Source organism: Caenorhabditis briggsae (genome assembly GCF_000004555.2).
Source record: "Caenorhabditis briggsae complete genome, chrIV, whole genome shotgun sequence".
NCBI lineage: Eukaryota > Metazoa > Nematoda > Chromadorea > Rhabditida > Rhabditidae > Caenorhabditis > Caenorhabditis briggsae.
The window spans coordinates 1,165,129-1,177,747 of record NC_013487.2 but is presented as its reverse complement, the minus strand read 5'-3'; the positions used below and the strand labels follow the sequence as shown (position 1 = coordinate 1,177,747).

The window sequence follows — 12,619 nt, the reverse complement described above, 5'->3', positions numbered from 1 at the left end:
TGAATTTTTTCGTTATTTTTATGGGGATCTACATGAAAGTCTGCACAAAATAAAGCAATAAAATTTTTCACCGCACACCACCTTTAATAGTGAAAAGCCAGAGAAAACGCAATTTTTTAGTGGTGGTCTAGAAAACCCCAAAAACTCGGCTTCAGATTTGTCAAGCCTTTAATATCGCCAGAAAACCCCGTGGTCGAGTTTATGGGGATTTTCTAGGCCACCATTCAAATTTGGTTACTTTCCTGTCTTCCTAATAATGACATAATGAAATAGGGACCATGACTAATGACAACAGAGCATATCAAAATTTCGATGGTGGCCTAGAAAACCCTCAAAAACTGGTATTCTAGAATTCAAAAAGTCGGCTATAACTGACATTTTTGTACTACTCAAAATTCAAAATTTACTGCTGGCCTAGAAAACCCAAAATGACGGACACAGGTTTTCTGGCTTTTTTTAGGGAAATTTTCGATGATTCTCCCAAAAAATGAAGATTTTCCCTGTTTCAAAGCTTTCAAAAATTCTTCCAAACTGAATAATTGCTACTTCCTGTTTGATTTTTCTTCATTTCAGATCCTGGAACATCTCTGGAGTCCGCGTTTTCTCTCGAGAAGGCTCCGCCTACTTCCACTTCTTCACTATTTCCCTGTTCCCTCCAAATATCAAGTGTCAAGAGCAATTTGATAATTTCGATATGATTGGAATAATGGATCAAGAGAAAGAGAATGTCGAAGGATTGGCGTGTCGAATGACAGCGCTTCCGACACCAACATCGAATCATTCGAAGAATGCATATGTGACACCGTTGTTGATGGCTACGCGGTTGGATTCCATTAGTACTAGTAGAAAACATGGAAATTCTAGTTTGACGGATGAAGTGTTGGAGTATGGTGAGTTGATCCTCACTGAATGAGTTTGAGGAAGCCTGCCGAGTAGCTCAAATTGTTGTTAGCTTGAAGCCAAATTATCTAATCTCCAGTTCTACAATTTGATGTGCTCTAAACATGTATACAATGCAGTATGAAACACATTCAGTTTTCCTGGCAACCAATAAGTTTAAATCATTTTTTTTGTTTGTTTTTGAAGAGTTATCAACAATCAAACAATCTATTTCGAATTGAGTTACATTTATGGTGCATCTGAAACCGAAATATTTTTTAGTGGTTTCCCAAATGCGCCCTAATGAGAATACGTTCATTTCATGTTGGGAGGAGGAACATTGTTCCCGTATCCGAATGTTTTCAAAAATAACTAGTGATTGCATAATTACCAATACGATTGTAAGTTTAACATGGGAACATACACTTCAAGATTTGGCAGGGGACTGAAAAATGATTTTTACCACACACGCGAACTCTGTATTGCAGTTTAAAATTTGTCTAATTTTTATGATTATTCTGAAAAAGTAACTTTTTAAAAGTCTCAATTTGAATCATCGACTACAGTACCCATCTCGCCGTAAGCGCCAACTGCGACCGCTTCAACAGTCAGAAAATGAATGAAAAAATTTGTAGTTCATGTTCCTTTAAACTAATAAGCTCTAACTCGAATTTTGTTTTTCAGACTCCCACGACAACACTTCGCGCCCACTGGACGTTTTCTTCTGGTTCGATCCCGTTCCAACCATCTCCCAAGCGTGTCCAAATGGAAATCAATTAGTAGTGGTTGGAAGATGTCTTCCAACGAAAAAACAAATCGAAATGCGTCTTCCACACAGTTGTCCCGATGGAACTTGTGATGGTTGTCTGTTTGTAGTGATTATGGAAACTGCAGAAGCGTGTCCAGTTTGTGAGAGCAATGATTATGAAACGATCAATGGAGAGTGCAAAAATGGAAAACAAACGATTCATAGTATTCCGAAAAAGTGAGTTTTTAGGTCTATTAGGTGAAGTGGTCTGGAATGAGGATAATGAGAAATCGATAATTTGTTTAAAGCAATGTTTAAAGCAAGAACAAATCTAAATTTGAAAACTGTAAAATTTTTTCGAATCATTTAGTACAGTACCATTAATACTAGAAAGTTATTCGATGAAAATTACTACTTTCATGAAACAGGTTTTTAAAAAATTTAGTTTGTTTTTTGATCTGCCAAAAACCCCATAATTTCTAATCCAGCTAAAACAAAGTTTTGTATTAATGTATAAGAAATTTCAAGGGCTTTTTCATATCTTCTATTTTAATATTTTTGAACGGCGCATAACTTGTTTCAAACTTGGTTTCGTTCTAACCATCTTATATTAAATTGTAGCTAATTTCCAGAACTTTTTTCATCATTTAGGTTACTTCATTTTCTAAAGTTCATAAGCAAGATTTTTGAAATTTTGGCTGATTTTTATCATGAAGCCCTTTGAACTAATTTTAAAGTTATTGAGATGGATCTGAATTTAGGTGAACACTAGATGGATTGGTGAGCATACATTAGGGAGTTTGTGGAACAGTGAACGAGAAGGAATTTGAAAGGGTTTTAATGGACCACACAGTGATCCAGGTCGCTCCTTTGTTAAAGTTAATTATCCGACTTCTTGAGCTTTGGTTTAAATTAGAGTCGTGAGTTCCTTTAAAATAATTTAGAAATTACTGACAAGGGAAATCGTTTCAGAAAGGGGTTGAGAATTTGCTTATTTTTTGACAGTGGTTAGTTCACGCCCTTGTAAACCTCCTGTCAAAATCTGTATATGCACTTTTTATAAAAATGCTGAAAATTTTCGTCTGAAAGTTTCGAAATCCTTAACCATTGTAAGCCCCCCTTTTCTCATCTGTTTCTCCTCCTGGCGTGAGTTTGATCTAACAAATCCATCAAAACACTCGATTGCCCGTTAAGTAAAATTTCTGAAATTGGTGAAACAGGGAAAGGGAAAAAAATCCTACTTGATTGAAATTGAAGCCACAATTCCGTCAAATTCATCAATTATCGAAGTATTCTGGTCACGGTTACGAGCTTTCAGAAACAGTATGATAACATGAACTAAAAGTGGACAAATTAGAAAATACGGTTTCTGCTAATTCGTATCATAATGGCTCATAATTCGTGATCAATCCATCCGTGGCTTCTGTGTCTCATTAGATTTCAAATCACAGCTTCAAAAGCTGATTGGTAAAGCTAGCCAAATGCTATGCAGTTTATACTTCTTCACTTAAAGGGACAGTAGTCTCCAGCCAAGTTCAGCCTAGTAGTGGGTAGATACATTTGATTTGTTGCCAGCAGGTTAGACCATTTTAAAGAAATTTTTTTAAATCCTCATTTGTTTAGCAACATTTAGATAACATTTTCACTATAAGAGCTTCTAACTCCCTTCGTTTTCATCAATGACTATCAGTTTTTATACCTTTCTCTTGCAAATTTCATAAGCTTTTAAACAATATCCATTTCCAGACACTGCGTTATCACTGGCGCCGCTTCACAAACCAAGGAAGTGGCGTGTAGCTTATTCAGTGCAACTCAACGAGCATTCCTCACTATCCTTGTGATTTCAATGATTGCTCTTTCCATTGCATTCATTTGTATTTGTCGTCGAAATCGAAGATTGGAGTATAAGTATACGAGGTTGATTGAGTCTCATACTGGAGAGTTGCCAGCTGTGGAGACGTGTGGATTGGATGAGGACGATGAGGATGAGGATGAGGTAAGGCAAAAACTACAGTAATTCTTTGAAAATTGGGATAAAAGTTAGAGGATTCTGAAAGTATTAAGTATTAGAATAACTGTCACTATTCATATCCACTAATTATCTTTGAAGAGGATTCATAAGAATATGGAAGTTTTGAAATCGTAATATTTTTGGTTTTTTTTCTTCCAGCTAATTTTGCCTTCAAAATAAGAATTTCCTTTAAAAACAGTAATTCAGTAATCCTGACTCTCAGAAAAGTATATGCTAATTTCACCAAATTCATAAACAGTTCCTTATTTTCTAAACAATATTCCAGATTTATTGCTTGAAATTATTTTTTCCATTTTCACAGACTCCATGAAACAGTTTCAAAATTTTCCATGAACCTAATGAACATGCAATAAGTTTATGTTATAAAAATTTGTTTCCGTTTGTTCCCTATCCGCGTTCAGGCAGGCGTTCAGGCGAAAATGGTAATTTTAGGATTTTTGGCTTTTTTTACAGTTCAAGACTAATTTTAAAGCTTCTCAATGAATTTCCAAGAGGAGTTAACTATTGATTCAGGCATTTAATTTTCCCCATTTTCACAGACTCCATGAAAAGTTTCCATTTTTTCACAAATTTGATCACAATCTTACGATTTTCAAATTTGGAAATACAAAAAATCCGAAACTGATCAAAAAACGTGAACATCTGTCTCAAGATTAAAGAGATTTGTCTCGAAACTTATTGAAATTGTCCCTAAACTCGACTGTAATTTCCGATTTCTGGAAAACTGTTTCAAAATTGTCAGATCTTTTTGGAAATCCTTCCAAAGTGCTCAGTCAAATATAGTTTTCCTTGAAAATTCTAATAAAATCTTCAGCTCCAGGATCGTGTAATCTTCTCAAAAGGCCGTCGTTCCCAACCAACCAACTCCCGAACTACACTTCGTGATCATCGTGAAAACGATAATGCCGCATTCATCTCACTGGATAGTGAAGACTAAAGCATCTACAGTAACCTAAACTATACCGTAATCTCTGTTGTCACGGGTTTTTCTTTAAAATGTTCCTTCTCTTAACATTCCACATTTTTCGTTAATTTTTTTGTGATTTCTCATATCCCCCCACCCACACATTTTTTTGTCAAAAAACTCTCTGTCCCTTTGAACTTCCTTTACTTTTTTCTTTAATGTTTTTGGGTTATTGCAAAACCAAAAATCAATATTTTTGTCTGTGTCTATGACATGTGTGCTAATAAAATCTGTTTATTTTTGAAATTCGGAAACTCGATGAAGTCCTCAAATCGTTCGAAAATTAAAGAAATCAGAAATTCGAAAATTAATTGTTTTCAGCTATTTTTTCTCATAAAAATTCTAGAAAATTTCAACTTTTGTCTTCTGGAAATTAATTCAAACAATTCAAGGCAAAATAATTCTTTGGAAACCGAACTTTTCCCTAAAATCCTGAAATATTCAAAATTCGAAATTTCTCGAAAGGTCTGAAATTCGATTTTTTAGTCAAATGTTTTCAGAAAATCGTGAAGTTTTTCATACTGGTATGTGACCCACAACCAGAAAAAATCTTGTGATTTTTGGAAAAAAAACCTTAAATTGGATGTTTTATTAGATTTACTGAATAAAATAAAAGGAATGGTGTCATTGTTATTTTTTTCTTGGCGAACAGAAAGTTATGACCCATTTTTCTATAATTTTTTAAGAGAGCTCTAAAATCGGAATTTCAAGATTTCAAAAAAATTTAAAAGGTTCTGAAAGATTCTATTCTGTGTTATGTTGTGTTTAAGGTCATCTGGACATACAGACAGACAGACGGAATGAAAAGTTTAAGAAGCAAAAGGAGAATCAACATTTGCGAAAAAATTATTGAAAATTTACAATATTTTTGAAATAGAAATGTTTCGGAATTTTGAAAATTCAATAATTTTGAGGCTTTCAAAATTCTGATTATCTTAAAGATCCTAAATGGTTTAAACTAAGATTATTTAGAGAAAATTTTGAATTATTTGATCAGAATAAGGCTTCCATTCGGTCGGAAAATTTGCCGACCGACCGACAGCCGACCGAGCTGACCGTTTTCGTGCATTTGCGGGTCAAAGTGTTTGCGTACGAAGCACTTTAGTTTACGACAAACAAGGAATTTAGTGAGTAGTTTGTCGTAAAATACAATGCATCAAACACTTTGACGCGCAAATGCACGAAACGGTCGGCGCTCCAACCGATCGGTCAGTCGGCTGTCGGTCGGCCGGCTAAACTTCCCGACCGAATGGGAGCCTTATTCTGATCAAATGAATCAAAATTTTCTCTAAATAATCTTAGTTTAAACCATTAAGGATCTTTAAGAAAATCAGAATTTCCGATTTTTTTTTTCTCATGAAGATTCTAGAAATTTTTTAAGTTCTGAAAATTTAAACAATCGTTTTCATTAGAACATCGTCCAGCGGAAAGCGAAAAATTTGGAGAAGAAATTCTACTGAAAATATATTTTTTTGAATTGGGCTAAATTTTCAAAAACAAAATTCTCGAAATTTTGAAAAAAAGGAAAATTCCGAATTCAAACCTCCTGTTTTTTCATGTTGTTTTCTAACTTTTGTTTGAGATGGTACATGAATTAAATTTATATCCAAAGTTCTCAAAGTTCTCAACAATTTAGAAACAGTTAAATTTCTTTTGGATTTTAAAAAATTTCAATTTTCGACTCAAACAAAAAGTTTTCATTCTGTAATAAATCAACAATTCTGTCCTCTCTATAAGCTATCAGATTAAAATATTTTATGAAATGCTTTCTGAAAATTTTGAAACTTCAAAAATATTTTTGTTTGTTTCCCTATTTTTATCCCGGCCCGCTTGGCCCGCCTAAGTAAACTTTTCGAAAATGTTACTTTTCAAATGTGTCAAAATATTTTTAATAGTACAAATATTAATCCAAATGCATACAACCATCCGAAAAAGTCAATTTAATTCAATTTTTAGCCAAAAAATCCAACTTCATTAAGCCAAGGATGAAACTTTTTTTTTCAAATTACGACCTCAAAACAGTTTGTTTTAACAGAATCGGCCTCGAGTGTGTTTTTTTCATTTATTAAGAAGAAAAGCCATCTTGAAAAATGATGATTCGGCCCGGCCCGCTTTCAGAAAAATCTCAGCCCGGCCATGGCCCGGCCCGCGGGCCGACCATCTTTTCCACAAGTATGGTAATTTTCAGAAATTTCTTCTTAAAGCTAGCTTATCGAAAAACTTTGATTTCAAGCAAGGAAATGTGAAATTTGAAACACAAAACTTTAAAAACTTTTTTAGTTTTCGAACCATCAATGAATATTCATTTTATTAATTTAAAAAAATATTCAAAATTTCTGAAAGGGACTTATTGAAACCGAAAAAATTTAAGTCAACTTTAAGTTAAACGCTAAACTTGAGCTTAAGCTAAACATTTATTTTGACCTTGACTTTAGGATTAACTCGACTTCAAGCTTGAGCCTTATTTCAATTTTAGGCTTACAAGGGAACGTTTTTCAGACACCGGTTGAGAAGTTGTTCTAAATTTGCTTACTTATAGTTTAAAACATGCTCTATACGATGACCATAATGACCGTCTGAAAATTTTTAGCCGATTTCGGCTTCCCCCTCCCTCCTCTACCACTTTCATGTATGAAGAAAATGTGGTTGTGTGGTGTTGTGGTAAGAGGGTGACTCATCAGGAGTGACTATGGTGGTTCGTCTAGATGATACTTTATTATGAATTTCAATGGTTTTCGAAGTAAAAAAGATTTTATGAACGCTTGATGAAAATTTAAATACTGATCTCTTTCGGTCCTTACATCATCTTATCGTTGAAAAACGAAAATTTCAGCATCTGAAAATTGCTCAATTTTGCTCTTTTCGAGGTGGGTACTGTTAAATCGATCACTAATCACAATACTCTCTTTTCAAAGAGACTTTAGAAGGACATGAAAATTTTGAAATCGTAAAATTTTTTCTGTAATTTCGCATTTAGAAAAAAATGTCTTGAAAACATTTCCATTTAAAAACTGTAATTTCTAAATCCTGACTTTTGGACAATTTTCAATAAATTTCCAAAAGTTTATCAACAAAAAATTTCCCCTTCTTCACACAATCCATGAAACAGTTCCTTATTATTTAAACAATAGGGCCGTATCAGACTAGGGCCGTATCATACAATTGAGCCGTATCAGACTAATTTCAAACAGCTTCCGAAAGACCTTTTTTAATGGATTTTTTTTCTTTTTTTAAACGAACTTTGAACAACCTCTTTTGGAACATTACCGATTAAGGTGTGTGTGTGTGTGTGTTACGAAGTTTAAATTAAACACTTTCACAGACTTCACGAAACAGTTCAAATATTTTTCATACAGTGAGTTTTTTTCAGAACCTGGTCAGAATTTCAACAGTTTTTTGGGAAGTTTTCAAAGAAACACGCTTTTTAGCGTTCAGACAATTGTTTGTTAATCATTTTTGAATTAGCTTTTATGTGATCGATTTGACAGTACTACACCTCAAAAAGAGCAAAATTGAGCAACTTTCAGAGACTGAATTTTTTGTTTTTAACGATACGAGGATGTAAGAACCGGTCGAAAAGACATTATCTATTTTTTCCTCAAACTCTCATGAAATCTTTTTTTCTTTGAAACCTTTTAAAATTAATCAAAAAGTGTCATATAGTGCCTAGGGGGGCAAACTTGGAATCAAAAATTAGTTTCAAAAAATGCTTAAAAAAAGTTTTACCACAGTGGGATTCGAACCAGCATAGTCAATCCTAGTGAGTCGCCCTCTTACCACAACACCACACAAACGATATTTTCCTCTCACGCGGAATCGGTAGAGGAGGGAAGGGGAAGCCGAAATCCCCAGCGCACCGAAATCGGCCCAAAATTTCAGACAAAGTTTTTCGGCCTGGGAGTGAGAACGGGCTAAAAATTGTTTCGTCATCGTATAGAGCATGTCTTAAACTATAAGTATGCAAATTTTGAGCAAATTCTCAACCTTTGTCTAAAAAACCTTCCCTTGTTAGAAATTTCTTTGAAAAATATGTGTCATTAAATTTTTTTCATGAAGTTTTTCAAAAAAAAACAACTCACCTCACACAACTAAACATCCAGATATCGATTGCTATGACGCAAGAAGCATGAAAATATATATTTCAGAAGAAAGGGTTTACTGTAACCCCAAAAAAAATGACAGAATGCATAAAGTTCTAGTTTTCAAAATGAAAAAAATGTTAAACTAATTTTCGAATTTTTGCCGAAAATTATACTTTTGATCCCTAAATGTATTTTTAATTTTTTTTTTAATGTATCGTTTAAATTGATCGGGTGTTAATTTTCCACAAGTTTTTTTCGAAACTATCTGAAACTGAAAATTTTTGAATTACCTTAAAAGTTTTCTCACAAATTAAGCCAGTCAATCAGAAGGTTCTAGTTCTGAAACGCAAAATCTATTGATACGTTGAATTGTGACAAATAAAATAGCCTTAATTAGAAGTAATCAAATTTGAGGAACAATCAAAATAATTCGAAAAGTCTTTAGAAATGTTCAAGTGAGCTAGCTTTATACTTCCAAACTTATTCAAGAAAATTTACAAAATACTTGAAACTGAAAAGATTCATATCTTTATTATTTTAAAAGCTTCAATAACACAATTAATTACCCAATTTTCGAAAAAAAATTAATTAATCAAGAATAGACCGGATTCATGCTTGTTGTTAGATAGTAGGACCAATAGACCAGATTGAATAGAGCGAACATCTGAAAAAAGGAAATTATTTTCTCTTTGATTAATTTTTGACATCGCTTCAGAAACCATCACTGTTAAAAACAAGTTTCATCTTAAACGACTCATTGAAACAGATTTTTTTCGATAAAAGTTTAAACATTTTTAATTTTTTAAGTTTCCGATTCCTGGAATTTTCCCAACAAAGCTTAGATGTACTTAAAATGTCAGATCCTGTCAATCACATAACAACATTTTGAGTCAGAAAAAAAATTTAAAGCTGTCTGAATATCAAATTTTGAAAAAGCTTTTGCAGCAGAAGTTTTCCATAAATCTTAAAATTACCGTAGGAAAAAGCATACTGGCGACTCGATCAATCGACGCACCAAGTTCACTTCCTTTGGCTCGTCGAGCACTGATTTCCACGAAACTTCTGGAATTTTTCTTGTAATTTTTTCTAGAATTTTCAATAGAGCGAACATTCCTACCTTCTAGATTCCAAATTCGGATGTCCTCCGCTCATCCCATTGGAATTTAAATTTCCAACTGAACATCTCGCTTCACGAAAACGTTGGTCATGCATTTTGTCGTTGTACGCCACGATGGCCAATTCGATGAGGGAGAAGAAAATGAAGCTGAAAAAAAAGTGTTTTTCGGAGTGTCGTAGTACTTTTTGAACAGAAAAGAATTGTTTTATATTTCATCCACCATGGTGGCCTAGAAAACTCAACTTACGAAAGTTAGTCCAAGTTTAATTCAGAATTTTTTTGCTGTTTCAAATTTATCAGAATGTCTATAGAAATGTTTGAAAAATATTACTCCATAACTTTCGACCCCCGAAAAAGTTTAGCGCAACAAATTCAATTTTGATTTTCTGGAACAATCATTAAAAAAATTTATATTCCAAAAAATTCAGAAATTTCCAGAAAAGCTATTTCTTTAACTGTGTTTGTACCATCTCTGAACGGTTCTGTCCTAATTTTGTGTTTGAAATTTCACAGAGTTTATTATAAATCTTTGGGGAGAGCATTCTTCGACTCAAAAGTTCGTTTGATATGATCTTTTATACTTTTGGAACATTTATGAAATTTTTTTTCTGTTCAAAATGTTCAGAACTTTCTAGAGAAGCTATTCTTTTAATTCAATTCATATATTTTTAGTACTAGCCATAATGTCAGTTTTTTTTTTGCTGTTTCAATATCCTCAAAATTTCGCCTGGAAATGTTTGAAAAATATTAGTCTTCTACAGTACTCCACAAAAGTTTAATTCCACTCTGAAAAAGTGAGCTTTTGGAGGTTTTGAAGCTCTGCGACCACCTTTTGAAGGCCTGAATTTGAAGAATTTTAAGATTCTGACCCCCATACACAGAGACCACTGATATCCGGATTTCCGGATTTCCGAGGTCGTGGTAGTTAGAACGCAATCTACCGTTTCTTTCTCATGATCCTGGAGAATCTCCCAGAATTCCAGGTCCCTTCAGAATCCCTCAGAACCTCAGAAGCTTTCGTAACCTTCCAGAAACGTTCTGAAACGCTTATTTGTCAAGAAAACCTGAAATTCAGATTCTCGGGACATTTTAACTCATTCAGAAAGCTAATCCGGAAACTGGAATCCATCATCCGGAATCCGGAAAACAGAATCCGGAGTATATATTCTAAATCCACTACACACTATTCAGTAAACATAATCAATCCAGAACCCAAAAAACCGGAATCAGGATGTCTGAATTCGGAAATCCTGATTCCGGAATCCGGAAATCCGGATATCTGACATCCGGAATCCGGATATCAGTAACCGTGTATAATGGTCTCTGTGTATGGGGGTCAGAATCTTAAAATTCTTCAAATTCAGGTCTTCAAAAGGTGGTCGCAGAGCTTCAAAACCTCCAAAATCTCACTTTTTCAGAGTGGAATTAAACTTTTGTGGATCGGCCAAAACGTGATTTTCGGAATTTTTCCGGTTTCTCGTTTCCGGGTCACGTTGATGGCTCCAAGTTTTTCGTACGTAGGTTTTGAAGTGAGACCTTTATTTTTCATGTTGACACCTTTTCACGAATATTGACCTAAATAGGTGTTTCAGTTCAAACTGAGGGTGGAATTAAACTTTTGTGGAGTACTGTATAACTCACCCCACACAACTAAACATCCAGATATCGATTGCTTTGACGTATGAAGCCTGAAAAAACAATAAAAAATTGCTGAATTTCAGATTTTAAAAAATTAAATAGGATTACTGTAACCGCAAAATGGAAAACTTATAGTATGAAGTTGAGCGGATTTTGAAGATCTGGCCAAAATCAATTAGGTTATTTGAATCTAAACACTTTCAAATTTTCTTGTTATTTGTAAGGTAGCTGAATCAGTCAAAAAATGTTCTACAAACTTTTTTCAAAACTGCCAGAAACTGAAAGTTTTTAATATTGTCACAAGTTAACCTAATAAATATTAACCAATTTTAAAACGTCTGGTTGCAAAATAGCCAATTGCGAAATGACCCGTTTTTAAACGTCCGGTGTAGAGTATGTAAAGTGAAAATCGATTTTAATAAAAGACTGATTTGGTGAAAATATTTTACGAAAGTTAAACTTTTTTTACTGTTTTCATATGATCAGAAAATTGTGGACATTTTGCTGAATCTATTAGTTTTCCGGAACCTTTAAAACAAACATTTGAAACAACAAAAACTACTTTAATTAATGCAGTTCAAATTGTCAAAACTATATTTTTCCGAAGCTGTCTAACTGAAAAGATGTTTCTATAATTGTTCCAACTGTTAATTCAATTATCTCGGTCCCAATAAAATATATTTAAAATCTGTCAACTGATGAAATATAGCTGATATTATGATAAACATTTCATTAGTTGACCACTCTTTGATATCTCTTACAGTACCATAGTTAACGCCCTTTTATTACAGGTACCCATCTCAACTTTGGATCAATTTATCTCGGTCGCGATAAAACATATCAAAAAGTGATAAACTTTTAAATTGTTTTTCATAATATTACAAAAATTTTCTCAAGTTGGCCACTTTTTGATATCTTGCACTACAACCGAGATAATCAGGTTTTAAAATCTCTTACCTTTGGCAATGACTTGACAATATTACCAAATTGAAAAGTTAGTGCCATTAGAGAAGACACAGATAATGTGATTCTGGCAGGTAATGCTTTTGTATCCATCCAGAAAGCGATCCATGATATGAATACAGATATGTAGGTTGGTAGATACATTTGAAGAATATAGAATCCATACAAACGTTCAAAATGAATTGAAACTGATAAA

The 12,619-nt window shown here is 33.5% G+C and overlaps 2 protein-coding genes across 2 annotated transcripts in view; one reads left to right on the top strand and one right to left on the bottom strand.

The window, feature by feature from the left end:
• The window catches only part of CBG13728, a gene marked incomplete at both ends in the record, with an annotated part of 10,181 nt that extends 5,585 nt beyond the window's left edge, over positions 1-4,596 (top strand). The window contains 4 exons of the mRNA XM_002632442.1: positions 574-890; positions 1,564-1,864; positions 3,374-3,623; positions 4,474-4,596. Of these exons, the coding sequence (XP_002632488.1) occupies positions 574-890; positions 1,564-1,864; positions 3,374-3,623; positions 4,474-4,596 (991 nt within the window). The remainder of the gene's footprint in view (positions 1-573; positions 891-1,563; positions 1,865-3,373; positions 3,624-4,473) is intronic.
• A 4,251-nt stretch (positions 4,597-8,847) lies between these two features.
• The window catches only part of CBG13727, a gene marked incomplete at both ends in the record, with an annotated part of 9,405 nt that continues 5,633 nt past the window's right edge, over positions 8,848-12,619 (bottom strand). Inside the window, 6 exons of the mRNA XM_045244803.1 lie at positions 8,848-8,970; positions 9,310-9,369; positions 9,680-9,767; positions 9,823-9,969; positions 11,464-11,510; positions 12,418-12,619. The exon at positions 12,418-12,619 is cut by the window's right edge and continues 1,665 nt beyond it. Of these exons, the coding sequence (XP_045095241.1) occupies positions 8,848-8,970; positions 9,310-9,369; positions 9,680-9,767; positions 9,823-9,969; positions 11,464-11,510; positions 12,418-12,619 (667 nt within the window). The remainder of the gene's footprint in view (positions 8,971-9,309; positions 9,370-9,679; positions 9,768-9,822; positions 9,970-11,463; positions 11,511-12,417) is intronic.